At 39.6% G+C, this 26,327-nt stretch overlaps 1 protein-coding gene across 4 annotated transcripts in view; it reads left to right on the top strand.

Moving 5' to 3' along the window:
• The window catches only part of DPP10 (dipeptidyl peptidase like 10), a 1,271,598-nt gene that overhangs the window by 666,808 nt on the left and 578,463 nt on the right, over nt 1–26,327 (top strand). Inside the window, exon 1 of one of the 4 annotated variants that reach the window (XM_025429705.3) lies at nt 2,569–2,756. The exons of 1 other annotated variant lie outside the window; for it this stretch is intronic. In XM_025429705.3, coding sequence (XP_025285490.1) covers nt 2,685–2,756 — 72 coding nt within the window. In that variant the 5' untranslated portion in view covers nt 2,569–2,684. Of the gene's footprint in view, nt 1–2,568; nt 2,757–2,862; nt 2,980–3,293; nt 3,314–26,327 lie in introns of those variants that run through there. 2 more of the 4 variants (XM_025429721.3, XM_025429726.3) reach the window with 2 other exon arrangements.

Below are 26,327 nucleotides of genomic sequence, written 5' to 3'. Positions count from 1 at the left end.
ACTTCAATCAAATGAGTAATCAAATAGGATGACAATGATTCCCTCTGATCTATGCTTGTCCCATGTCAACAAAAATCTTTGTACTTAAACTCTCAAGTTTAATCAATTGTCCAAAATGGAAGCACATTCAAAGGATGAATGTACTAAAATGATAAGCAGAAGAGCAAAATATAAGGTCAGAAACACTTTTGGAATAATGTAGACCCCTTTCTTCCTTGGGGGAAGAAGGGTAGCATATGGGAAAAGAGAGATTGCCATGTTTCCTGGATAAACTACTCAATAGCTACTATACCCATGTTTCATTTTTTTAAAGATTTATTTATGTTGATAGAGAGAGGGCACAAGCATCCAGTGAGCCAGAGGGTTAGGGCAGGAGGAGGTGGAGATTTGGTAGGGGTGCAGAGGGAAAAAGAATTTCAAACAGACTCCCTCTGAGCCTAGATGGACCAGGGCTTGATCTCAGGACTTTGAGAGCATGATCTGAGCGGAAATCAAGAGTCCCATGCTTAATGCCCTAGCCCCCCAGGTACTCCGCATGTTTCATTTCTAAACTTTGCTTTATATTTTTACAAATAGCAAAGTTATTCCTCTCAAAAACTTATTTCCATTGGACCAATGCACTATCAGAAGTCACTCATAATATGCATTTGACTACCTAGTTTTGAAAAGTAAGCTCTCATCATTCAAATCCAACCTTTCTGAAGAAAAAATTCATATTTTTATTTTCTAATCTAATAAAACCTAGAGATCACTATTTTTTTAATTTTTAAAGATTTTATTATTTATTTATTTGTTTATTATTTATTTATTTATTTATTTATTTAAGAGAGAGAGGGACAGCACAGGGGCAGAGGGAGAGGGAAAAGCAGACTCCCAGTTGAGCAGAGGGTATGTGGGGCTAAATCCCAGGATCCCAGGATCATGACCTGAGCCAAAGGCAGGTGTTTAACACTGAGCCACCCAGGTGCCCTTGATTTTTTTTTTTTTAACATATTTTAAAGGCACTGTTGTCACAATACTCAGGACAAATGTGACAGTTCACTAACAGGCAAGAGCACAACTCCTATTATCCTAGGATAGCCTCTCTCTAGGAATAGCTAGTTCATAGACTAACTCCGACAAGGGTGGGGGAGCTAGGCCTTAGCCAATAAAAACAAACTCAAAGCTACTAGCCGCACTCCCCCATCCATCTGCTCCATCCCTTCCCACTAGAACCTTGCCACAACCCTGGTACTGAGTGCAATAACATCTGGATATTTAACTGCTTCCAGCCTTTTCTCTGGTGAGCAATCTCCAAAAACCTGTGCCTGAGACTGGGGACTGCTCATGGTCCATCTTCTTTGGGCAGGCCCTTCTTAGCAACAGGGAAAACCAGGTAGTAATGCACCTAGATGAAGAAGCCGGTGGACTTGGTGTGTTCTACCCACCCACAGGAGTACAACTTCCAAAGAGTGAAATGGACTCCTTTGACTCATTGGTTCATATCCCTGCTCTAGGCTCCCAGTACCCACCGTACCAGGTACACACCTTGCAGGCAGGGAACTTGCTAAATTTGTCTGGGTGTTTAGTGTCCCCCCCCCCCGCCCCCCCGAGTCCGTCCAAGCGTTGCAGTGTGTGTGACGCATCATAGGTGCTCAGAAAACCAACTTTGGAGGGGAGAGGGTTGTGTTAAGCCGATGGAAGGTTGGAGTCGGGACTTAAAATTTGAAGACTTGTCTATGTATCCTGTGGGGGGGGGGGTGAGTAGTGGAATGTCATCCCTAGTTCTCATTGTTGGCAATCCGTCCACCTTTGGGAATTCCACTGGCAGCTAGCGGAGGTGGGGGGGGGGGGTCCAGGCTGGAGACTCTAGGCTACGGCTGTCCATGGGCACAAATGGAGAGACGCAGGGGCTCGGCCCGGGCCCTGGGACCGCCCCTTGGGTCGCGACAGGTGTCGGCAGCCCCAGCGCCCCCAGCCCCCTGCCCTCCCCGGGCGCTGGAGCATGCCCAGTGGCAGCGGCACAGCCACCGAGGGCTTCGCACGGGCGCGCTCCGCTTCTCCGGGTTTTGCGGGAGCCGCGGGGGGCGGGGGCGGGGGCGGGGGCGGGGGCCCGCGGCGCGGGGCAGCGGCGGCCGAGCGTGTGCGGAGCGCGGGGTCCCTCCGGCGCTGCGGGCGCTGCGGGCGCTGCGGGCGATGCGGGCGCGCGGCTCCCGGCGGCGGCACCTGGCGCGCTGAGCACTGCGCGGCGCGGCGCGGGGAGCCCCGGGGCGGAGGGGCGCGGGGGCGCGGGGGGCGCGGACTGCGGTAGAATGCGAGCCGGGCTCCGCGGGCGCCGGGAGACGTCGCTCGAGCGCGGTCAGGTGCCTGTCGCGGCGCCACTAACTTGCCACTGGGTCGCGTTCCATCTCCGAGGCTCTGCACGCCCCGGGGAGGCGGGGGCGGGGGGCGGGGGACTTGGAGGGTCTGCGGTAGCCGGAGGAGGGATCTGGCGCGGGGAGCCTGCCCGGTGCCGCTCCCCCTGCGCTCCCCCTTCGCTCCGCTCCCTCCCTCCCTCCCTCCCCTCCCCCTCCCCGCCGCCGCCGCCGCGCTCCCCCGCCGCCTCCGAGAGCGCCGGGCTCCTGTGCGATGCCATCGCTGCCAAGTGACGGTCCACGCGCCTGAAGTGCCCGCGAGGAAGTGAGCGGCGACGCGGGCCGCCGGCGATGACAGCCATGAAGCAGGAGCAGCAGCCCACCCCCGGGGCCAGGGCGAGCCAGGCGCCGCCGGCGGACCAGGTGAGAGCGGGCAGGGGCCGGGCCCTCCGCGAGGGGTGGCTGGGGCCGCCCCCCGCCCCCGCCCCCGCCCCCGCCCCCGCCCCGGCTCCGGGCTCGGGCTCCGGGCTCCGGGCTCCCCTCCGCTCCTCCATGGACTCCGCAGGAAGTTAGAGCAGCCGGGTGCGCTCTGGGGCCGGGCGAGAGGATGCGCGGGGTGCCGAGCCGCGGGGAAGGGGGCAGAGAGGTAAAGGCCGGGGTGGCCCGGGAGCCCCGGCGGGCGGGGGGGGGGGGCCGGGCTCAGATTCCCGCCGGGGGGGGCGGCTCCGCTGCGCTCCTGGGGGCGCCCGCTGGCAGGGTCGGAGCCGGGTCCACGCCGCGGAAAGGGGCGAGCGCCGGCCAGAGCCGCCCACAGGAAAATGACCTCAGGCCGCCAGAGTTTCCCTTTCTTGCCCTCTTTGGAGGAGACCGGGACGGGGCAGGGGGGCTGCCCGGGGCGGGCGGTGATCCAGGCGTCCGCGCTCCGCCGAGCTGGGAGCGGAGCTGGGGAGTAGAAGGCATCACCGTGGGAAGCTGGCAAGGTACTGGCTTTAGTGATTTATTGGGGCCAGATGTGCTGTGTCTGCAGAGATGAGGTGCCCTGTGCTGGCCGAGGGTTATTTCTGTCCCCTTCCTTCCGCACCGGCCACCCCCTCTGCCCCCCTTTATGTGGCGTTTCGGGGTTTGTAGCAGAACCCGTGGGGTGGATCTTCATCTGGTCTCCGTCCCCGGATTGGGGTGACTCGGGAGTTCGGTGTCGCTCTTTCCCAAAGTTGTAGGGTCGGGAGCGCCGAGGTGCCGGGGCGGGGAGGAGGGGCGCTGTGCTGAGCCGGCTCCGGGTGTCGTCACGTTTACATGCATCGGGGACCCTGGGCCGAGAGGGCAACCGTCAGGTCAGCGGCTAACGACGGAGGCGCCCGGGTCCCGGCGGGCGGCCCTTTGCGCGGTTCTGCGGACGCGCTCGGAGCGAGCTCCTTGTTGCAAAGGGGCGACCGCGAGGCTCCGGCGGCCGCTGGGCTCTCCGCGTAGTGCAGCCCGAGGAGCAGGGCAAGGGAAGCCGTCGGGATCGCCCGAGAGGCGGTGAGCCGAGGGGAGGTGCCGGGGCTGCTCTTATTAATATCCCAGTCTTGGTCATCCCTCCTGGCTTGGGGGCTCTCTGCTCTCCCCTTCCCTTTCCTGCTCGTTTCCCGCACATACGTTTCACACAGGTGGCGAGGGGTGCTCGGCGCCTTACAGCCCCCCTCCATCTACTGGAGTGAATGTTGCAGTTTGTACAAAGCAGTGGTTCCCTTAAACTGGGCGCTTCACTCCCCGCCCTGAGAGAACTATCAAAATATTGACACGTCGATGTTGTGTTGTCTGTCCTTTTGCCTTGCATCCTTTTCCTCTGCCCTCTCCAACTACAAGGTGGCAACTGGTTAGCAGATTATAAAGAGAATTTGGGGAGAGGAGCATGGGTTTAAGATCCTCTTTCAAGCTGACAGCCCTTAAATTCCATTAACAAGGCGCTGAGCCTCTCTCTCCACTGCTCTTGGAATGATGCTTCCAATAAGAATGATTAGTCAGGTGAGAGTCCCCACATGAAATCTTTGCTCACTAACCTGTGACACCAGCTGGTTACTTGAGGCGCTGCAAACTGCTCCAGTGCCAGTGGAGGTGGGGAGGAAGAAGCAGAGCAGAGCGCACAGGAACTGAAAATGTATATGTAAACAGTGGACAAGCTGCATGTGCACCGGAAAGCCTTTTGGCAGGACTAGTCGGGTACTTAAAATTCATCTGAAGACATAGAGTCAAGCTTGAAGCCATCTTTTTTGTTAGCGTGCATTTTTTGTTTATGGCCACTTCACATATTCAGGGAGTGGCCATTTGCAGAACTCTTGTTTTAACTGAGTTTTTTAAGTGCCTTTTTGGACATTTACATGATTTTGAAATGTCAGTGGCACACATATTATGCTTGAGTTAAAAATGCAAGAGAATGAGTTTGCTAGGGGAAGGAAAGCAGAGCGCAATCCCATTGAGGATTTTCCAGGCACTCCCAGAAAACATCTATATCTAGCATATTCTTTGTCTGAAGCCTGACATGTGAAATGATGACCAGATAATGTGGATGATTGCTGTGATTGCTTAAACTACACGCTCTAAGAGTACTAAGTTTTTATTAACCGGGTTAGTCATTGTGGCCTGATGCTGCGATTGTCACAACTCTCATGTGGCACTAGCTGTAATACCCCCAACTAGATGTGAGTGATTGTCTGATTTCTATATTTCTGAAAAAAAAATGAGTCACAAATTTAAATAAAAAATATAGCTTTATGAAGTCCTACTTAATGGTTAAATAGGGGGCATGCTCCAGCTAATCACTCACTGTGTATTGATTTTGAGTGATTTAAGCTTTCAAATATTGCCAGAAAGGTCTTTGGCTTTTCATGGTAGAGATTTTTTATGAAATCTCCAAAACGCCTTGTCCTGAGGTCATCAGCACACCTGTTTCCACTTACAGAGCAGTGGAAGACTGGTCTTTCCTCTGGGTGAAATGGTTATGAATGAAATAATTTGGTTGTTGTTACGGTCCTTTAGGGGGCTTGACCTCCTTGTCTCATCTCATCTGTGACTCTCCTAAGGCACACGGTGCCGCGACAATAGTCACTTCTTCCCCAGGGAGAAGCAGCCACAAAAATAGTAGAGACTGTGTACCTTTATTTTTTTTTGTACCTTTATTAATAATCTGAATCATTGGAAATATTTTTATCATTTCAGTAGTCTTTCCTTTAAAACTTCATTGATTAAATGTTTATGACAGTTATTTTTGTTGTTCTCATAATGCTCCACATTTACAAAATATCTAGGTAAATGATTTGACACGGGTGGATAGAATTATTTTTAATATGATCAGTATCCCACTTTACATTGAGGGATCTAAAATCTTGTGTGACAAATTGTAACTTACTATTCTTAAAAAATAACCTCCTGAATGCTGGCCATGTGCAGAGTACTGTCCTCTGGACTGATAAGGTAACATTTATTAAATGCATCTTTCTACTTGGTCCTCAAAGAAACTTTTTGAGTTAGGTACTGTGGTTATTCCCATTTTAGAGATAAGAATACAGAGGATTAAAGAAACTAACTTAATCAAACTTGTCTTCATATGTGGTGAAGATGGAACTTAACCCTCGTCTATGGTACATAAGATAAAATATGGTCATTTAATTCTAAAGCCCTACCTTCTAACTTCTACACAATTACAGTTCAACACATTATTATTAGCATAATTAAAAATAATTACAAATATTTTGTGTGTACAGATTTACTTTGAATATAACTTGAAGAATTTGTTTAAAGCTTTGATTAGAAATGTAAATAATAGCTCTTAAAATTGTAAAATTAACTTAATATCTCTTCCATTGATGGAAATAATATAAAAAGAACCAGGTAGGTCCTGATAAGTACACAGGAACTTAAAAAAAAATCTTAGTAATGATGGGACTTTCAAGGTTTCTTAAATGAGGTACGTTTTTATAGTTAAATCTGGTTTATCCACATTACCACCAGGTGGCACCCTTCTGCTGAATCCAATGGGTAAAAGTATTTCCTAAAATGTTTGGTGGTCCTCTCAGCTCCAAAAAACCAAACCAAAACAAGTTAAAACAAACAATAACAACAACAAGAACAAAATTCCAAACAAAATGAAAAGCTAAGCAAACAAACAAAAAAACCCCACAACCCTACTTTCTGAAGTATGACTAAACAATATATTTTTATAAGCAACAATTTGGTAGCAAAGGCATCATTGGTTATGCATTTTTCTCTAAAAAAACATATGCTGGTGGAAAACCAGTCTCTTATGGTTCAGCATGCAACAGCCTCTTGATGAAATAATTCGTGGTCAAAACTGCAATTAAATATGTAACATGCAAAATGCCTCTTGTAAAATATCTCTTGTACTTCTCACATATAGGTAATATTAATCCAAATGTTATCATACAGAAATTAGGATTCAGTCTTTTTATTTCAAGTTTGGTAAGGCAACCTTGATTAAAATTTTCAACTATATTCTTGATGAAAATTTTTTCAAAAGTTAGTTTTCCATCTTTCCCTGACAAATATAAAAGATGTTATAATTTAGTCTATAAACTATTGTTTTTAACACAGAACCTCAAAAGTAGGTCTTAGAAATCACGCTGAAAAAATATGTAATAGGCCATTTATTACTCTTTACTCAACATAACATAAATATATCTAATTGATGGGAGACTTCTTTTGATTTGGTTTACAAAAGATAATTTACATTGGGTAAAGGGCGCTCACTTTGAGGCACATATACTGGAATTGGATTGGGTAAAGGTATTATGTAGAAGTCTTTATGACTTAGGAGATATTATACACTTTCTACTATCACTTAATTTCTTATTACATATGCATTGTATATCTTATTACATGTATATATGCCATTTTATCTAGTGAGTTTAGAACATTCCACAAAACATCCCTTGCTTGTAAGCTTCTAATCTTTTTGTTTATTTCAGGGACTGAGCAAATTGCACATTTAAGAAAAATTAAACTATATAAAAAGAGGTTAAAGAAAATTGTATTATTAAATATTAATGCTGCATTTTCTTATAAAGTGAATTATATTAGAACTAAAACACTGAAAACAAACTTCTCTCAGCCTGAGTAAAAATAATGCTATTTAAAAATTTTGGTTCATTGAATCACTTACAATTACATAATGTTACTATTGTCTATGCATTGGGTTATGCACTGGAAACCACAGATTCAAGTTTATATTCCAGCTCCACTAGTCATCTCTGCTTCCTTGGGCAGGCAGGCTTATTTTCTATATTTCTTTTGTGAATGGAGGTGATCCTTTACATATTTATTGTAATAATTAAGTGAAATAATATGTGAAGACTTTTGAATAAAGCCTGTCTCATGCCAAATATGCTTTCATTCACTAGTCTGGGAACAGGAACCTAGAAAAAGGTCGGGGAGAGGCTTAGAGGATCATCGAGTTACCTATAACTGGTATGTTATTTTAACATTTTACAAAACATTGCATTGTTCAGTACCCATGTTAGGATTACATATGAGGTTGCACATGCACATACATATTATATTAATAATATGTATTATGTGGTTTGAACATCAGGACTGATTTGGCAGAAACACAGACTTCAACATACTCTATTACATTTCTACTTCCATTCAGGCAAAACTCACTTCTTTACCATCCTACTCTCTAAGGACCCAAACTGGAAGTAAACTTTGGCTAATTCTCACTAACAGGTGAATTAGCTGCAGAATATGCTGCACTCTGTTTTCAGTGTAATATGCTTCCTAAGGTAATGAGCATGGAGAAAGGAGATATTTGAAATCCTCTTTAATATTTAAGTTAATATTTCATATTTGGTGTTCCAATTATAAAACTACCTCCATATATTTCCATACTTGTTGAGTGGCTTTACCTGTGTTCCAATCAAGTTCATATTTTACGGAAACATGATACAATAGCCCCACCCTTAGCCCCATTCCCATTCGGTGTTCACTTTCCACAATTTCAGGTCCCCAGGTCAGCTGAGATCCCAGAAACGATTCTCTGTCAGAGGTAGTGTCAGAAGGTCAGTAGTAGCCTCACTTTCTGCCCCAATGCTTGCATCATTCACCTCACTTCATTTCCTCACATAGGCATTTTATCTTCTCACATTGCCACCACCACCACCATCATCATCATCATCATCATCATCATCATCAGAGGATGATGAGAGAGCACATTCACATAACTTTCATTACGGTATATTATAATAGTCCTATTTTATTAGCTATTGTTAATCAGACTGTACCTAATTTATAAATTGAACTTTATCATAGTTATGTGTATATAGGGAAAAACATAGTGTTATATAGGGTTCAGCAGTATCAGAGGTTTCAGGCATCCACTGGGGGTCTTAGAATATATCTCTCATGGATGAGGAGGGGCGACTAATGAGGACATAACCTGGGACATGCATCAGCAAGGAAAATTGGAGCTTGTCCCATCTGAAGGCCTGTAAAAGGTCCCCCCAAAAAGGGCAAATAAATAATGGACTATAAATATCTTAGTAAACACATGTCCTCCTGTAAATTTAGAAGTGTTTCTGCCCTGGTGTACGTCCTAGTGTATGTTTTAAAGTTTTGTACTGACCTGATCTACAAGCTTTTTGACAACACGCAGTCTTTGTTTACATTCTCCTAACTAGACAGTCCCTGTCCTCCAACATTTTTAAACTGTACACCGTCTCCTGGTAGACATTCTTTTCATTTATTATGTATTAACTAAAAGGAATGATTGTTACTTCCAGGATGATAATGTGGGAAGTAGGTTTAGTGGGGAGGATGGAGACTGAAGAAAAAGCTCTTCTCTTATGGATTCATTTTTGTTACGTTGTACTGATTCCTCAGGGTTTCAGACATACCCTTATATAATGGTAGATGTAACACTCACTGCCAGGCTACATACAGAAAATTTGCTTTTATCCCAAACTGATAAAATATTTTACTTTGAACTAATCCATTCAATAATTGATGTTAACAGTACAGTACCCCTTGTAATGTCTTCCATATAATAAAAAATGATTTCCTTTTTCTTTTCAAGGTTGGCATGCTATAGTTTATTTGAAAGTGACTGAAATATTAATACTTTTTAACTTAATTTTCAGATGATATGCTACTTCCATTAACCAGAATAGTATATTCTACAATAATTTTGGAATTGGCAAATGATATTCAGATTTAATTATAATCGGGGGAGAGGCAATGTGATGTAGGATTGAGAACAAAGTCAAAACAGATTCCATATTAAAACTTTCTTCTACCATTCCCTATGCAATGCAGGGCAAACTATTTAATCCCTCTAAAACCATTTCCTCATCTTGAAAGGAAGAGGATGGTGAGAATGATACAAGGATTAGAGACAGTCTTTGGGAATGGACTTGCATAACCTCTGGCCGAAGATAGAACTTAGCATTTTTATTCTTGTTGCTACTATGATTCTAGATTATCTGAGAAGATTATTTCATGTTTTGCTAAGACAATTTTACATTAATGAAAATGGTGAATATATGTATGTGTGGGTGTGTATACATAACAAACACACCACATATATATACATATACACACTTATCATCTAAATATATGGGGTGTTTTAGAGTTAGATTATTAAAGAGCATTAGGTAGAAATCAATTGATAACAATCTGACTAATTTTTGCTATGTTTAGATGATAACCTGTTTTCCTGAAAGCCTTAGGGTCTTCTTCAAAGTGTTCATGGTTTAATATTCTCTTTCTGGAAGTTTGGTTTCGAGAAATGATGGACTTATAAATTTGTTGCATACAGGAGCTGATAATAGGTTGTGTTAAAATTTAAGTAATGTTAGTTGAGTGAATAGTCAAAACTGATTGTGCATCTGAGAAAGCCAAGGCAAACTGTATATTCTTCAGCCAAGTTGAATATCACCTGACTTTCTTATTATTGCAATTTATCATACTTACCGATTTTCTCAGGTCAATGCGAAAGCCTGTGTATCAGGTTACAAAGTAGCAGATGAAGAAAAGTGAGGGGAAAAAGGTATTTTTATTATCTTTATTCCCACCCCCTTTTTTGAGATCTGAATGAAGATTCAATTTTTTATACCATCTGAAAGCCTCTGCTCTGAAAACAATGACAAACCTGAATTTTATAATTGAGAACTTGAATGGCAGGCTCTCCTGCGATTTATTTTCAAGTAATGGACCAGTGAGACCACTTGAGATTGCATTAATAATGCTTCTACAGGGTTAGAAGTAGGCTTTTCCTGTTATTGTTACTTGGATTTACTTTTGGCAGGAGGAATCAAGTGAAAACTCTTGATACCCTTGCTTCCATTAATCACATCTCATCTCCAGGAAGGGTTTTATTATGAGTTAATGATTGCAAGACATGGCTGGTTTGTTTTTTGTTTTTTGTTTTTTTCATTTCACATGTTTTGAAAAAAGTGTCAGTTATTGTTTTAATAAAGTGACCTTTTAAATCAATGTCTTACAAACTTGCACACTGATTCTTCTGCACACCAAATCAAAGATTAGGAGTCAAGATACCTTCTGAGTAGAGGTCACAGAAATAGGTCTTTTCAAGAATAAAAATATAAAATTCATAAATTTCTCAAAATATAGAAATAGGTAATTTGTTTGGATAGATTAGTATATAATTTGTATTTCCTAGTGTCTGAGTTTATCCTATCTACTCCACTATTTTTTATGGGAAAAGAATATACATTTTACTTGTTGTTTCTTTTCTAAGTACCATGAAGGGATTAGAATTATCCATTTCCTCTGATCCTAGGAATTATGTGTATTTCACTTTTTTGACAGTCCTATTGGCAGTGATAGGTGGGTGTGAACTGAACCTCGAGTTGATAATGGAAGAGATCCACCCCTGTTCACATTTATGGAGGTTGCTTATTATTGTTCTAAAATGAGATTTACCTAACAGTAGTGCCACAGTGCATTATAAGCAGTTTCTTCTGCATCTGCCATTCCTTACAAATGTCTGCTTACAGAATCAGTGCCTCTTATGTTACAGGATGGTGATTTTGAATCCTTTGTCTCTATTTCCACCTGTGCCGTATCCAAATCCAAATCCATTTCCTTCCACCTCTCTCCATTTCTGAGATTGATCTCTGGCCAAGATTGATTCTCTGATGTCTAAACTACTTTGATGTCCACAGTGGCCTTGCCTTTCCAAATTCTTCCTTGAAATGGCCATAAAGTAATAAATGATGGTAGCATTTTGAGAAAGTATTCTGATTGCTGAATCTAATGTCTTTGTTTTCAAATCAGGAGATATCCAATGGAGAGATGAAGTATCTTGTCTCAGGTCACACAGTAGGTTAGAATCAAGAGGCAGTACTTGATTCTGGGCTGCTTCACTTATGGCCATTTGCTGCATGTCCTGCTGCTAGATTCAGCTGTTGATATAGCACTTTTGTTGGTGCCTTAGTGACACATCTACCTTGTTAGCACTTGACAGAGGAGTAACTTAAAAAAAAAAGTCCTTAAAACCTTTGAATCTTTAGGCAAAAACTCACTTGACATTTCTTGGTTTCTCCTTGGTTTCTCCTAGGCCAGTGGTCCTTAGACTTTTACTATCTTGCCACAAAGCTTTAGAGAACCATATAAGCATTTTCTCCAACTTGCCATGACAAGAAGTCATCTCAGTACCATAAAGCCATTTTGGAAGTAAACTGAGATCCACTGTTCTAAGGACATGTCAGCACCTTCCATTATACATGCACATCCTGGCATTCTTAAATCTCTTCCTCTCAGCATGAATGACCTCCCATTGATCTCGCCCTCAGCATTTGAAATTACAATTTAATAGTGAGCAGACTAGTGACTGGTTGACTCCCTCCTTCAGAAAGGAGGGGTATACTTAGGAACTCTGGAAAGCATGTCGGCGAATTATGGAACTTCCTTGAGAATAGAAATAACAGGCTTCTGATCCACTGGATTTCTTGTAAGGCAATTTTAGACTCTCTGATAATTTTGTCAAAGTACCAAGTTTCAATACAAGACCCGAGAAACTTCTTTTTAAATTATTTTTTTAATTGGAGTTCAATTTTCAACATACAGTATATCACCCATTGCCCATCCCGTCAAGTGCCCCCCTCAGTGCCTGTCACCCAGTCCCCCATTCCCCCCACCCACCTCCCTTTCCACTACTCCTTATTCATTTCCCAGAATTAGGAGACTCTCATGTTCTGTCTCCCTCTCTGATATTTCCCACTCATTTTCTCTCCTTTCTTCTTTATTCCCTTTCACTATTATTTATATTCCCCAAATGAATGAGAACATATAATGTTTGTCCTTCTCCGAGTGACTTACTTCACTCAGCATAATACCCTCCAGTTCCATCCACGTTGAAGCAAATGGTGGGTATTTGTCGTTTCTAATGGCTGAGGAATATTCCATTGTATACATAGACCACATCTTCTTTACCCATTCATCTGTCGATGGACACCGAGGCTCCTTCCACAGTTTGGCTATTGTGGCCATTGCTGCTAGAAACATCGGGGTGCAGGTGTCCCGGCGTTTCATTGCATCTGTATCTTTGGGGTAAATCCCCAGCAGTGCAATTGCTGGGTTGTAGGGCAGGTCTATTTTGAACTCTTTGAGGAACCTCCACACAGTTTTCCAGAGTGGCTGCACCAGTTCACATTCCACCAACAGTGTAAGAGGGTTCCCTTTTCTCCACATCCTCTCCAAGACTTTTTTTTTTTTTTAATTTATTCATAGAGATGCAGAGGGGGGCGGGGCAAAGACACAGGCAGAAGGAGAAGCAGGCTCCATGCAGAGAGCCCGACGCGGGACTCGATCTAGGGTCCCCAGGATCAGGCCCTGGGCCGCAGGCGGTGCTAAACCGCTGCGCCACCGGGGCTGCCCCCGAGAGACTTTTATTTGTAAAATAAATAAGAATGTTCAAGGACACAATTCTTTATAGTGGGAAGAAGTAGGACTTTTTCTACATTTAACCTCAGATTAAATTCTGTTTACTACTTTGAGTAAGTTACTCGGTCTCTCTCTGAATTTAATATTTCACTTGGAAATGGGATGATGCTTATATTGCAGAATTGTTCTGATGATTAGTAGTGAGATAGATTTATTATCCAGGAGGTACTGAAAAAAACGTTGGTGTCTATTTATTCATTTACTTTTTTGTTATTAATATGTATTGGGCTACTACACCAGACGGAGGCAAAGTGATGCAAAACCAGTTTCACTGGATGTTGAGGTTCCCAGATGTTGGGAATACCAGCTTTAAAGCTCATTTCTCCATTACTTTAACCAAAATTCAGAGTACATTTATTATTAAATTCCTGTTTTTACTGATATGGAGATTATATATGGAAGTATCTTGGCTCCAAATCAAACATGGATTAGGGATTAATTAAGAAATATATGGCATTCATTTTTATATTACTTTTAAGTACAGGAAAACCAACAAAGTTTGCATTTTGAAGGTGGTGAACTGAATATATATATTTGCTTTTCCTGAATTTTTTTTCTTTTCCCATTCCATGCCTAAGTTCTCTTCTCATGCTTATAATACATTCTACATTTGAAGTGCTGCTTCATTTCTACTCAAAGCTGTAGTCCTTGGGCTGTAACAGTGAGTCAAAAAAAAAAAAACTAATATAGAATCACAGATGGTGCAAATATTTGAAAATAGGTAAATACAATTTAGGATTAGCTACTTGGGCTCAGAAATGTCAGCTTGATATTGCTTATTGGTCACATAAGGCAGTTTTAGTTAAGGAGAAACCCAGGACAAAAGCATCATGATCTAAAATTGCTGGTATGGAGCTATGCAACATAGCAAGCCCATAATTGTTATATAAAGTCTAAAATGCATCACTCTGTAACAAGAAAAGGTGTTTCAGAGAGGTCACAAAGTATGAAGAGGTTATACTATACAGGGGATAAAAAATTAAGCAGTTATCATAATGTGGGACTGCTGTACAGTACCATTTTCCGTTTAAAGCCATTTTTTAAAGAGAAAATATTCATTCTTATGGATATCCTGTAGGCAGGCACATATTAAATGACTCGAGTGTGGGAACGAACAAATTGCCAGCATCAAGTCCGTTGATGGTGATTATTAGTTATATGTGCTGTGTGTTCCTACTTCTGAATGAGAGTTTGAAATAATGCAATCTAATTTTCCGTTAGTTTTGTCCTTTTAAGAGATATAGTTCTTTTTAAAGGATCCTAGAACTAACCGTGATGATTCAGTCACCTCATTTACTGATAAGATGGTGGGAATGATAAAGGCAGACTTGTTCAAGGTCATACCAGTGATGAATTTGGTAGATCAGAAATCAGAGCTTTTCCCTCCTAAGTTAGGAATTGCTAGGAGACTCACTCAATCATTAAGATCATAAAAATCATTTTTGGATGAATGTATTGACATCAGATGAGGAAAAAGTAGATGAGAATTAAAATGGGAAGTTTCCAGTTGGTCTTAAATTTGTGGGTTTTTTTCCTTAATTTTTTTTCCAGGAAATAGGTTTAATAAAATTAGATCTGTTATATAGATTGTATCTGGAAGTATCAAGGAGCAGAATGTCACATGTGTAATGGTTGGAGGAGGCCTAAGTTTTCTGTTGTTTCTCTTTTCTTAGATGAAGTGGCAGAGAATAGGAAGGCCTGGTGCAGATCATATGTGAAGGTCTGAAGAACACAGCACTGATCCTTTCAAAGTATATGTTCACAGATAAAAAAATCCTGGTTCTTATCAAAATATACAGAGAACAAATGTCAAGGATTTAACTTATTAATAAAGGAATGGTGAAGATGGTAAAAGTAGCCCAACTAGCATTTCAAGGAGGGTGATTTATATATTCATTCAGGAAAGGAATGGCACAATAGTTTGCAAAATAAGATGCACAACTGGTTAATATCTGACAGCATTTAAATCATAACTTTTGTGGTTATCTATAACAGACAAATATTTTGTAACTTCTACAATTAATGTTTATGTTGTAGATTTATGACAAAAGTAAATAGTGTAAGAAAGGTGTATTTTCCTAAAATTGTGTAATGCTTGTGTGCACCAATTAGACCATGATTCAGCCTGCCATCGAAAAGATGAACATGCAGTCATACTTAAGTTTTATTTCCAAGTTCTCAAAAATTTTCTTATCCCCTAACTCACAAAAATGGTGCCATCTGGGTCTACACTTGATATCACAGCCAACTTCTTAGGCAATTTTATCAAAGCTTTCTACAGGCCCTGTGGAGCTTCAGGTGTCAAATCTGATTCACCTGCAGTGAGGTCCTGGAATGCAGCCAGTCAGCCAATACTCTCTCTCAAGTTCATGCCAACAAATTGGTCCAGGTGTTTTTGAGGGATGGAAGGGAACAACTTGGTAATTTCAAATAGCTGTTTGCAGGAAAAGATTAAGTAGAATAATTGCCCACAAGGTGGTGAAAAGCCATCCTTGAAGATTCAGCAAAATAAGGTTCAGATGAAGTTGTGTGGTGGTGATTGTCTCTAGAAGATGGCTGCCCTTAGGAGGAGGAGATACCATACCTATCCACACAGTCGGATTTAAGACGTGTAAGTTTTCCTTCTGTTGACACTCATTTTCTTTATTGCCAGTCAAGAAATAGCTTCTTCTCATCCATCTGCATATTTGGGATTCTCCCATGATTTTCTTTGTTCCTTTGATGGTAACCAAGGAGTAGTAACAATGTATGTATGACTTGAATGTATTTGTCTCTGTGTGATTGCTTAGTATGGCCTGTCTTGAGAATTGACGGTTAGGGGCCATACAAAATGAAGGCCTTATGAATATGAAGGGAAATAAAGAAACATAGAAATGGGTCTGGAAATCTCAAGAGAGAATCACGGCTTGCACATGAAGCAAGCCACTTCCCTAATTGGCCCTCTATTTTCTTTTTTTTTTTTGGCCCTCTATTTTCTAATCTGGGTTTGAAAGAAAAAATGTTTGAATGAATATTTATGTACTGTGTGCAAAGGGATTTGTGAATCTGGGGTTGAAACAATCTTATCGAACTATTAAAACTTATTTTCCTGATATATCTTTTACTGCCTACAGAAACCTTTTATTTATAGGCATTGTCCAATAGTATATTCTGGAATGATAAAAATGTTCTATATATGTGCTTTCTGGTGTGGTACTCATCAGCCACATGTAGTTAATAAATCCTTAAATTATGGCTAGTGTCACTGAGGAACTCATTTCCAATTTCATTTAGTTTTAATTAATTTAAATTTAAAAAGCCATATGTGACAAATAGCTACTGTATTATTTGTAGATCTTTGTTTTTCAAACTTTAGCATGCATTGAAGTCCTTTGAAGATAATATGATATAGCAGATTCTAAACCAAAGAATCTGGAATGAGGTCCAAGAATCTGCATTTATAACATGATGATTTTTCTGTGGACCATACTCTTAAGTAAGGCTTTATTTCTTGACAGCAAAGATTCTTGGTTGAATTTTAATTTATGGCTTTACCTAGGCTGGCACCTGTCATGGAAGGTAAGCCTGTGGTGGCTTATAGCAAAATTATAAAGTATAGCTTTGGAAATATAAAAGAAAAATAGTTTTGGTGCTAAAAAATTGTCATTTTTACTATAATTGAAAACTGAAATTTCAAATCCATAATATTCCTATATGCAAAGGTTAGGTGTCTATATCTCATTGAATCATCACCATAAACTCTATGTAATAGGTACAGCTTTCATTCTGGCTTTGGAAAAGAGAAGCTGAGAATCCTATCATATTAATTATCAATTGCTTTCCTTTACTGAAGTTAAATGATTTATTTGATGTTTATATGATACTAAATGATTTAAATTATATTAAATTATTTGTTGTTTGTGGCTGATCAATAAATCATAATTTGATTCACTCCCATAGATAATAGCAGTAATAGACTATAGTTAATAAATCATCATCAGAACTCTGTGCAAGTTAGTATTGTCTTCTTACTTTAAAGATGAGGAAACTGAGGCATAGAGAAAGTAATTTGAATAGGGTTGCATGATGTCTAACTGGCAGAAGAAGGTTTTGAACCTTGGCTATTTGCCCTTAGGCACACATGCTTATGTGCTCCACTAGATAATTTTTGAGTTGTTTAGTGAGTATCTGTTTTAGGCAATGTGAAGAGATCACGATCCTTGTCTTCTGTGGGCACACAAGTGACCATGCAAACGCATGCACCAAGACTAGTTATCAATTTATGAGACACAGACCTATTAATCATGAATAAAGGAAGAGAATTTACTAATGAAGCAAACAGAAGCTCTATTTTGATAATGTCCAGATTTTTATAAAAAAATAACATAATGTCATATACATTAAAATAAATGTGTATACTAGCCTTTATATAAAAAAAGATGGAGAAAATGTTGGATTAGCTTGTATATGTGAAAATTTCTCTTCAAAGGAAAAATGAAAATAATAGTAGCAGTGATCTCTTAAGATAATGGTAGAATGAGAAATTGAGTTGCAGAGGAACAACTCTAGGAGAGATACATTCCAGAGCATATATTTGTGTTATATCTGTTTTTGAACCCTGTGACTATGTTATTTAGAAATTAATGAAGACAACTGCTTTATTTAATATCAGGAAATAAAGAAGTAGACTTGGTTAACATTGGTCATTTAACTAAACAAAATGAACTAAACAACTCTAAAAAATAAGGCTTAGATCTTATACTTAGGTTACTGAATAACCAAGGCTGAAGAATTCACCTTTTCACTCATTAAAATGAAGCCAATTTGTTGTTCAAGGTTATTGGGAAGTAATAAGGCAGATAATTTTAAGCTTCTCTAAATTGTGGAGTTTATACACATTGTGCACACATGCAAGTGGGTTTTTTTTTCTCTTTTTAAAATACTGTGGATAAACAGGAAATTATGCATAGTTAAAATGTTCAAAGTAAACTACATTTGCCGTGAACATACAGTAAACAAGAATCATGCTCTTAACACATTGTCTGACACACAATAGATACTCCCTAAATACCGAGGAAAATGTCTTGCAGGACAAGAACATAGACTCTACAGGCAGATAGTTAGGTTCAAACCCTAGTTTTGCCACTTTAGACATCATGCGACTCTAGTCAAATTACTTTTTCTCTCTATCCCTCGGTTTCCTCATATTTAAAATAAGAAACAGTATTAGCCCAGACTTCTGATGAGGATTATTACATTAACTGTCAGTCTGAGTATTACTATTACCTATGGAAGAGAATCAATTATGATTTATAGATCAGCCACACAAACAGATTACTTAACATAATTTAAATCATTCAGTATCATGTAAATATCTAGTCATTTAACTTTAATAAAGGAAAGCAATTGATAGTTATTATGGTATGTATGATTGTGACCAAAAAGATGTTTTCTCCATTTATTAGCTGTTCTACCATGGGAATCTCTTATATTCTCTGAATCTCATCTCCTCATTTGTAAAATTGTAATAAAACTATTCAATTTAGAAAAAAAAATATTCAATTTGTTGGCATTCACTTCAATGCCATCTATCTGTGCCATATATGTGTGTGTGTGTGTGTGTCTATAAAACCTTTATATAACATTGATCTCTATATGAGATTCTTTTAACATCTTGAAAAGAGCTTAGCTTCCTTCCTGTCCTAAACATTAGACTCAAGAATAAGTGACAGCCTTTGCAGTCTAAAAATTTGGATATAATTGATGAGTATTTCCCAGATTTCTAAAGACATGTCTATATTCAGTGTTTTATTCATGTTAAGGAAATGAGACAGTATTTAGAAATTTTAATAGAGAATTTTAAAAATGCCCTGTGTCTTCTGTAAAAATAAGGAAGATTTTGTCTTAGAGTAGCTGAATGAATAGTCCCATGAAGCCAAATGTCTGCCAAGGGAAAGGATTCAGCATTGTGAAAATATGGTTTCTTTTAATTTTATTAAGGGATCTAGAGACTTTTAATAAGTGATGATGAGTACATTAACACGCTTGCATTTTCTTATATCCTTTGGAATTCATCTAATTTGGGAAATGGGAAGCACCTCTTTAAGGAGCATAGTACACACATTAACATCTATTATTTGGCCTGGAAAGGCTGTATATTGCTTTCAGTTACAATTATTTATTCTCCTAGTAAGAGGAAGGAAAATAACAGTAGTTGAGGAAGAGATGAAAGGCTTTGGCCTTTGCAGAGTCCTTCTTTATTTTCAAAGAAAAATTACTTCAATAAATTAGAAATGCATGAATTTTTATGTCCTTACCACCTCATGTAATGAAGAAGCTGAGAACCATTTCAAACTCAGAAAATTGATTTGGTCAAAATATTCCCCTCATTTCCACCAAGTAGTACTGAAAATTATTAACAAACACGCCAGGAAGAAAAATGGTAGTTATGAAATGTTTTATTAGTCCTTTAAGGATGACCAGCCCTTCTAAGACTTCAACTACTTTCAAAGGGAGAATTTTTAGTTAGACTATTCTTAACAATAGGAAAAACAAGGTTTATTTTCCTAATTTATTTTAAGATTCTGTAAAAATTACAGAGCTATTTAAAACCAAATACCTTTTTTTCTGAAAAACTTTAAAGGAAAATCAGTTTTTTACAATACACCTGCTGCATTCTGCTAGAACATACTTTGTAGCTGCTAATCTTTAAACACTAAGAAAAAGAATTTCTTTTCTAATAGCTCTGGAAAGTCAAAATACTGAACTGGAGGTGGTTCTTAGAGTTCTGAACAGGCATCCTTGGTGTCCAGCCTGAGATATTAGAAGAATATGGGCACAATTTAGGGGAGGTACCTTGATAGGAACCAAGCAAGGCTTTTATAATTTCTTTTTTTTTTTTTTAAGTCTCTTTAAGTGATCCAGACCAAAAAAAAAAAAAAAAAGTATTGTGTGAAACAAGACCAGAGAGATTCCTGATTTCATGTTGTAAAGGCTGAATGAATATGATTTAAACCTTAATATATTACTAATCACATATTCATACATAAAGATCAGGCAATGGTACTATTTGATTTTTATCATGAGGAATTAGCCCTCCTTTGCATTTTAATCCAACATCTCTTAGTTTAGGCCTATTACTTTTCCAAATTAACCTGAAACCCTAGTTTAGATAACTCAAGTTTGATGAAACAGGGCAGTTTGTCAGGAAGTCAGGGTTCCTTTGGCCTGTGGATGTTAGTATGTTGGTGGCACAGCAAACCCTCTATTTCCCCAGATTGTCAGATATATGTCTCCCTCCCTCCCTCCCTCCCTCCCTTCCTTCCTGCCTTAAAGAGATAAGAGGAAATAAAGAAGTGAATAAAAAATCACTCTCTTCCTCCTGAAAATGTGCATCCTTTAACAAAAACACCTCACCTTTATTTTGATTTGTGAATACCAAAAATTTAAAAGCCACTTTTTAATGTGAAACTGCTTTATGCTAAGAACTCACAAGGCACATCTGTTTCTTTTATCCTAGACCTTGAGAAACAATTTTCAGACAAACAGTTTTGCTGCAAAAATTCTTCAAATGAACAGCTTTCATTGTTTTTAAGAAGTTGCAGAGAAAAGTCTGGTGAATTATTGTGCTAACCTGTTGGTGTTCAGAGAGTATCTCAGGCATAATTCTGTTTTGATTATCTATTGCTTCCTAACCTATTACTCCATCACTTGGTGGCTTCAAACAACTACTGTTTCACTTTTTCATGATTATGTTGGTCAGAAATTCAGGCAGGGTTTGGTGGCGGCTCTCCTGTTCCATGTGTTGTCATAAACTCACCTGAATTCAGCTAGTAGCTAGATTAACCTGACAGGCAGTGAAGACTTCATTCATATATGGTACCTTGGTGCTGCTTTACATGGCCTTTCTCTCTCCACACAGATAATTTGAACTATTTCACAGTACAAGTCTTAGGACTTCTTACCAGGTAGTTGTCTTTCAAAAGGGAACTTTCCAAACAGTGAATGTAGAGATTGCAGATATTTTAAGGATTAACTATAGATGTTACAGAGCTTCTCTTCTGCCACATTTTATTTTATTGGTGAAAGCAAGACACAGGGCCAACCCAAATACAAAAGGGAAAATCAACTCCTTGTCTCCATTAGAGATGTGTAAAGAATTTGCAGTCATCTTACATCTACCATGGACTACCAAAGAACAGCCCAAACAACAAACCTATATTTGGATATAAATGTTCACTATATGAGCATGTGGAGAATTTAAGGGTGTTTAAATGATGAAAATATCGTAAGGATAAAAGTAATGCTACGGTGTCAGTTCTTTTTTTTTTTTTTTTTTTTTTTTTTTTTTTTTTTGCAAAGTAGATCTATTAGTGTTTTTTTTTTCTTTTTTTTTTTTTTATTGGTGTTCAATTTACTAACATACAGAATAACCCCCAGTGCCCGTCACCCATTCACTCCCACCCCCCGCCCTCTTCCCCTTCTACCACCCCTAGTTCGTTTCCCAGAGTTAGCAGTCTTTACGTTCTGTCTCCCTTTCTGATATTTCCCACCCATTTCTTCTCCCTTCCCTTATTTTCCCTTTCACTATTATTTATATTCCCCAAATGAATGAGAACATGTAATGTTTGTCCTTCTCCGACTGACTTACTTCACTCAGCATAATACCCTCCAGTTCCATCCACGTTGAAGCAAATGGTGGGTATTTGTCATTTCTAATAGCTGAGGAATATTCCATTGTATACATAAACCACATCTTCTTTATCCATTCATCTTTCGTTGGACACCGAGGCTCCTTCCACAGTTTGGCTATAGTGGCCATTGCTGCTAGAAACATCGGGGTGCAGGTGTCCCGGCGTTTCATTGCATTTGTATCTTTGGGGTAAATCCCCAACAGTGCAATCGCTGGGTCGTAGGGCAGGTATATTTTTAACTGTTTGAGGAACCTCCACACAGTTTTCCAGAGTGGCTGCACCAGTTCACATTCCCACCAACAGTGTAAGAGGGTTCCCTTTTCTCCGCATCCTCTCCAACATTTGTTGTGTCCTGCCTTGTTAATTTTCCCCATTCTCACTGGTGTGAGGTAGTATCTCATTGTAGTTTTGATTTGTATTTCCCTGATGGCAAGTGATGCAGAGCATTTTCTCATATGCATGTTGGCCATGTCTATGTCTTCCTCTGTGAGATTTCTGTTCATGTCTGTCAGTTCTGTACTTGGCTGTAATCTGTGAATATATGTCCCTTTAGAATTTTGAAGGCAAATTATAATTGATAGAGAACAGCCCTTCAAATGCGATGGTTCTTCAAGTATGAGGATTCATATTTTCATTGTAAAATAGAAATATATATAAAACATTCACCTTTATCTAAGTTACTCATTAAGTATATTTATTTGGGAGTAAATTTAATGTACTGCTTGGTTGAAAATATGGCATGTTCTAAATAAACTTTTAACTTTAGGGAAATTATGACCATGTAGAGTAATTTGGTGCCATAATGTAAAACATATATCCAGACTTCTGAGAAGGTATATATCATAAAGGAAGGGACAACACTGTGCACAGAAGTTGACTATTATGGCTATAAATGTACTTTGATTCTGAGATATAATTACTTTAATGAATTCTGTCACTGTGAAATATTTTATGTTGTCAAACTTCATGCTGGAAGAAGCAACTAAGCTGAGCTTGATATGTTCTAGAGGTTTCACATAAAGTCTGATTTTTCACATGAGGAGAAAATGATCTGGGGAAAAAATAACTTTGGGGTTTTCAGGAGGGCAACAGAATTCTCTTTAAATTGTTCGTGTCCCTCCTTAGACACTAAAAGTGCATGAAAAACTACTTTTCTCTCAGTGGTTTGACTTTTTAAAATGGATTCCAGTGCCAAGTGTAGATACTTTTGTGTATTGTATATGTCCCTTTTTATGATAAATTTCCCGTTTATTTACCTCTTGGATCAAGTGCAAGTTATTTAACTAAGGGAGAAGGTGGGAAGGCTCTCTCAGGAGATCCCTATTTAACCTGACTTGATGGGAATTTCCTTTCTTGTGCTTCCCACTCCTCCATACTGCCTCATCTGCTTGAAATACTGCTCTATACCTCCATCTTTCTTTATTTTCAGAGGATATGAGAATGTAGAAACTGAGAAGTCCCAGGTGGTCAACTGGACCACCTAGGAAGAGTAGCCTACACCACTTAGAGCACCGGCTGCTGCAAGTCATTTTAGGAAAGTGAAAAATTTCAAACCCCAAACATACCCACACACATCAACTAAGGAAAAAAATAATAACTTATTTGAAGATCTGTCTCGATATGATAATGTAAGACCTGCACAATTAGTTGTGACCACATTTTAACTCTCTCTTGCCCTAAAGCAGAAAAGAACATAGAGGAAACTATTAAGATGTCATTCTACCTCAAAATGCCACATAAGAATTGTCTCTCATTTCTTAAACATTGGTTCTTCCTTTAACACTCCAAATTCCGTGGGGAAAAAAAAAATCCTGTTCTTCCAAATTGATTCTGCCTTGTGGTCCTTGGGAGCATTTTAAGTGTTCCGATCTTGGTGGTTTGGGCTAAGTGCCCTCCAGCCATATTTTCACAGAACCTTTTTCTCAACTCCATCATACTTGGAAATTTCTTGTTTACTGGTCTCTCTCCAAATAGGTACTTTTTTAAAGGAGAGTGACTAGGTTTTGCTAATTCTGTATCATCAGTGAGGAGGTTTCAAAAATATTTATCAATTTGTATTTGTAGTAGAATGCTTTGAAGAAAAAGGAGTCTGGCATTTAGGAGGGGGCACATGGCAATCTTTATCAAGCTGATTAGTGTTTACAGTAGTTCCCAATCTGTGGATCAAGGGTGCTACACAAGGTGGGCTAATGAGACCTGGGTGAACTCATTGTGAGAGGTGGAATGAATATTTAGTGTTTTGGTGTATAATCTCATAGAGAAAATCTAGAGTTAGTTAATGCACAGCAGAAGGACAAGAGCTTCAAGAGCTTCAAAAGCTGGATCAAAAGGATTTCAAAGAAATTTGGAGAGGCATACAGGGGAGATATGGAATCCAAGATGCTAGGCTAGGAAGGATGTGTGTGCCTCATGTGAGCCTCCAAAGGCCTCTACAGAGAAATGCCAGTTGGAGACTTCTCATGGGAGCAGGCAATGGACAGGGCAAGGCAAACTGACAGGGAAGTGTATTGCAATGTGAGTTTTAACTTTGAATCCAATCATTGTCTTTAGACTTGAGGCCCATATAGGGTGAGGGAATAGACACCTCAATGACTTTCCCACTAATCAGTCACAAGAAACTCTATAAAACCTAATAAGAATGATGGCCACAAAGATAGGACCTATCCCGAGGGAGACAATGTGTCAAAAAGGGAACAGTACATTAAACCGTGTCCTGTCATCTGAATGATGTCAGCTTCAGTTATTATTTTTTTCACCATAATAGAATATTAGGAAGAACTCTTGTACTGCCTAATTGAGGATTAATTGCACATCTGAGCTGACTCTGCTAGCCTGGATTGGTAGGGTAGAAGAGGAAGTTTCAAAAAGGAGCGAACAGAGAGAAGGTGTGTGAACATCTGTAGATGATGTACGTGAAGTCAGATTTCTTCTGTTTCTTAGAATTTTGCAGGATGATGGTAGCCACCACAAGGGACTTGACAAGAGTAACGTTATCTTTTCAGGCTACCCTTGAGACATGTTCCCATTTATCACAACTGCACAGAAGTCCTATATGGGGGAGCTATAAAAGGCAACGCCAAGCCATCTATAATTAATGGCTCAGGCCAATGTTGGTCTTTGAAGTACTTGGGTATTAATAAAAGTTAGATAAGAAAAGCAGCTATTTATCTCTTCACCCAACATACTTTCAAACATTTGTACAGGAGATAGATATCCTAATGTAAACATTCGCCGCCTCACATATTGTTGGAATCTCTGAACTGTGACAGGTGACAGCAGATTGCCTTAAGTAATTGCAAGGCAGCAGAATAATCCAGTAGGAGCTATTGTTATCCTAAGTAATATTTTCTGCCAAACATTGTTAAGAAAAAAGAGGCACACTTTTTAGTAATGTATAATGTAGAAGTCAAAGAGGATATTGAGGATCTTAAAGGATACTTTATTGCCAAATTCATCATTGCTTGAGAAAAATTTAAATTTTATATGGTAGTCTTTTGTTGTGTTTATCTAATAATGAAATAAGTTACAGTAGAAAAATGGCATTGCTTAATATATTTTTTTATTTTTAGAATTAGATTAGGACCATAAAGTAAGGTAGATCATAGTAGGATTATAACTTTTAAGTTATTTTTTAAGATTTTATTTATTTGAGTGTGCACACACATGCATGTGTGCACATGCAAGCAAGTGTGGGGAGGGGCAGAGGGAGAGGCAGAGAATCTCAAACAGACTGTACTGAGCACAGAGCCCCAGCACCAGGCTCAATCTGATGATCAATCTGATGATCCTGAGATCATGACCTGAGCCAAAACCAAGTGTTGAACCCTTAATGACTGAGCCACTCAGGAGCCCCATCTTTTTTTTTTTTCTCAAGATTTTAAGTAATCTCCACATCCAATGTGGGGCTCAAACTCGCAAATCTAAGATCATGAGTAGCATGCCCCACCAACTGAACCAGCCAGGTCCCAAATTCTCACTCTTATAAATGCTATGACATTGTTTTAAAGGTGTTTCATGCCCAGCAGACTAACTGGCTTGTTTCAAGGGTTTGTTTTTACAGATAGGGAAGGATTTTTTTCCTTCTTTTATTATTTTAACTTTTGAACTGTACACATTCAGTGAATTACAGAAACCTCTGACCTGTTTGAAGAACTTTGGAGGCTGAACCACATTGTATTAATGGAGAAGTTAAAGTCAGGGAGTTAAATTTTTAACATCCATTAACATATATTTAGACATTTCAACAGAGAAATAATGTAGAGACAAAAGTTTTAAAGTATTGTGAAAGAGTCTGTACTAAAAAAAGAACGCACAGAATATTAACTGTTTTATCAAGCTTGTTAAGCAGAAGAATTATCACTAGAGT

The sequence above is a fragment of the Canis lupus genome, chromosome 19 (assembly GCF_003254725.2).
Source record: "Canis lupus dingo isolate Sandy chromosome 19, ASM325472v2, whole genome shotgun sequence".
Classification (NCBI taxonomy): domain Eukaryota; kingdom Metazoa; phylum Chordata; class Mammalia; order Carnivora; family Canidae; genus Canis; species Canis lupus.
Note: the sequence above shows the minus strand (reverse complement) of the source record. Positions and strands in the feature narration are given on the sequence as shown.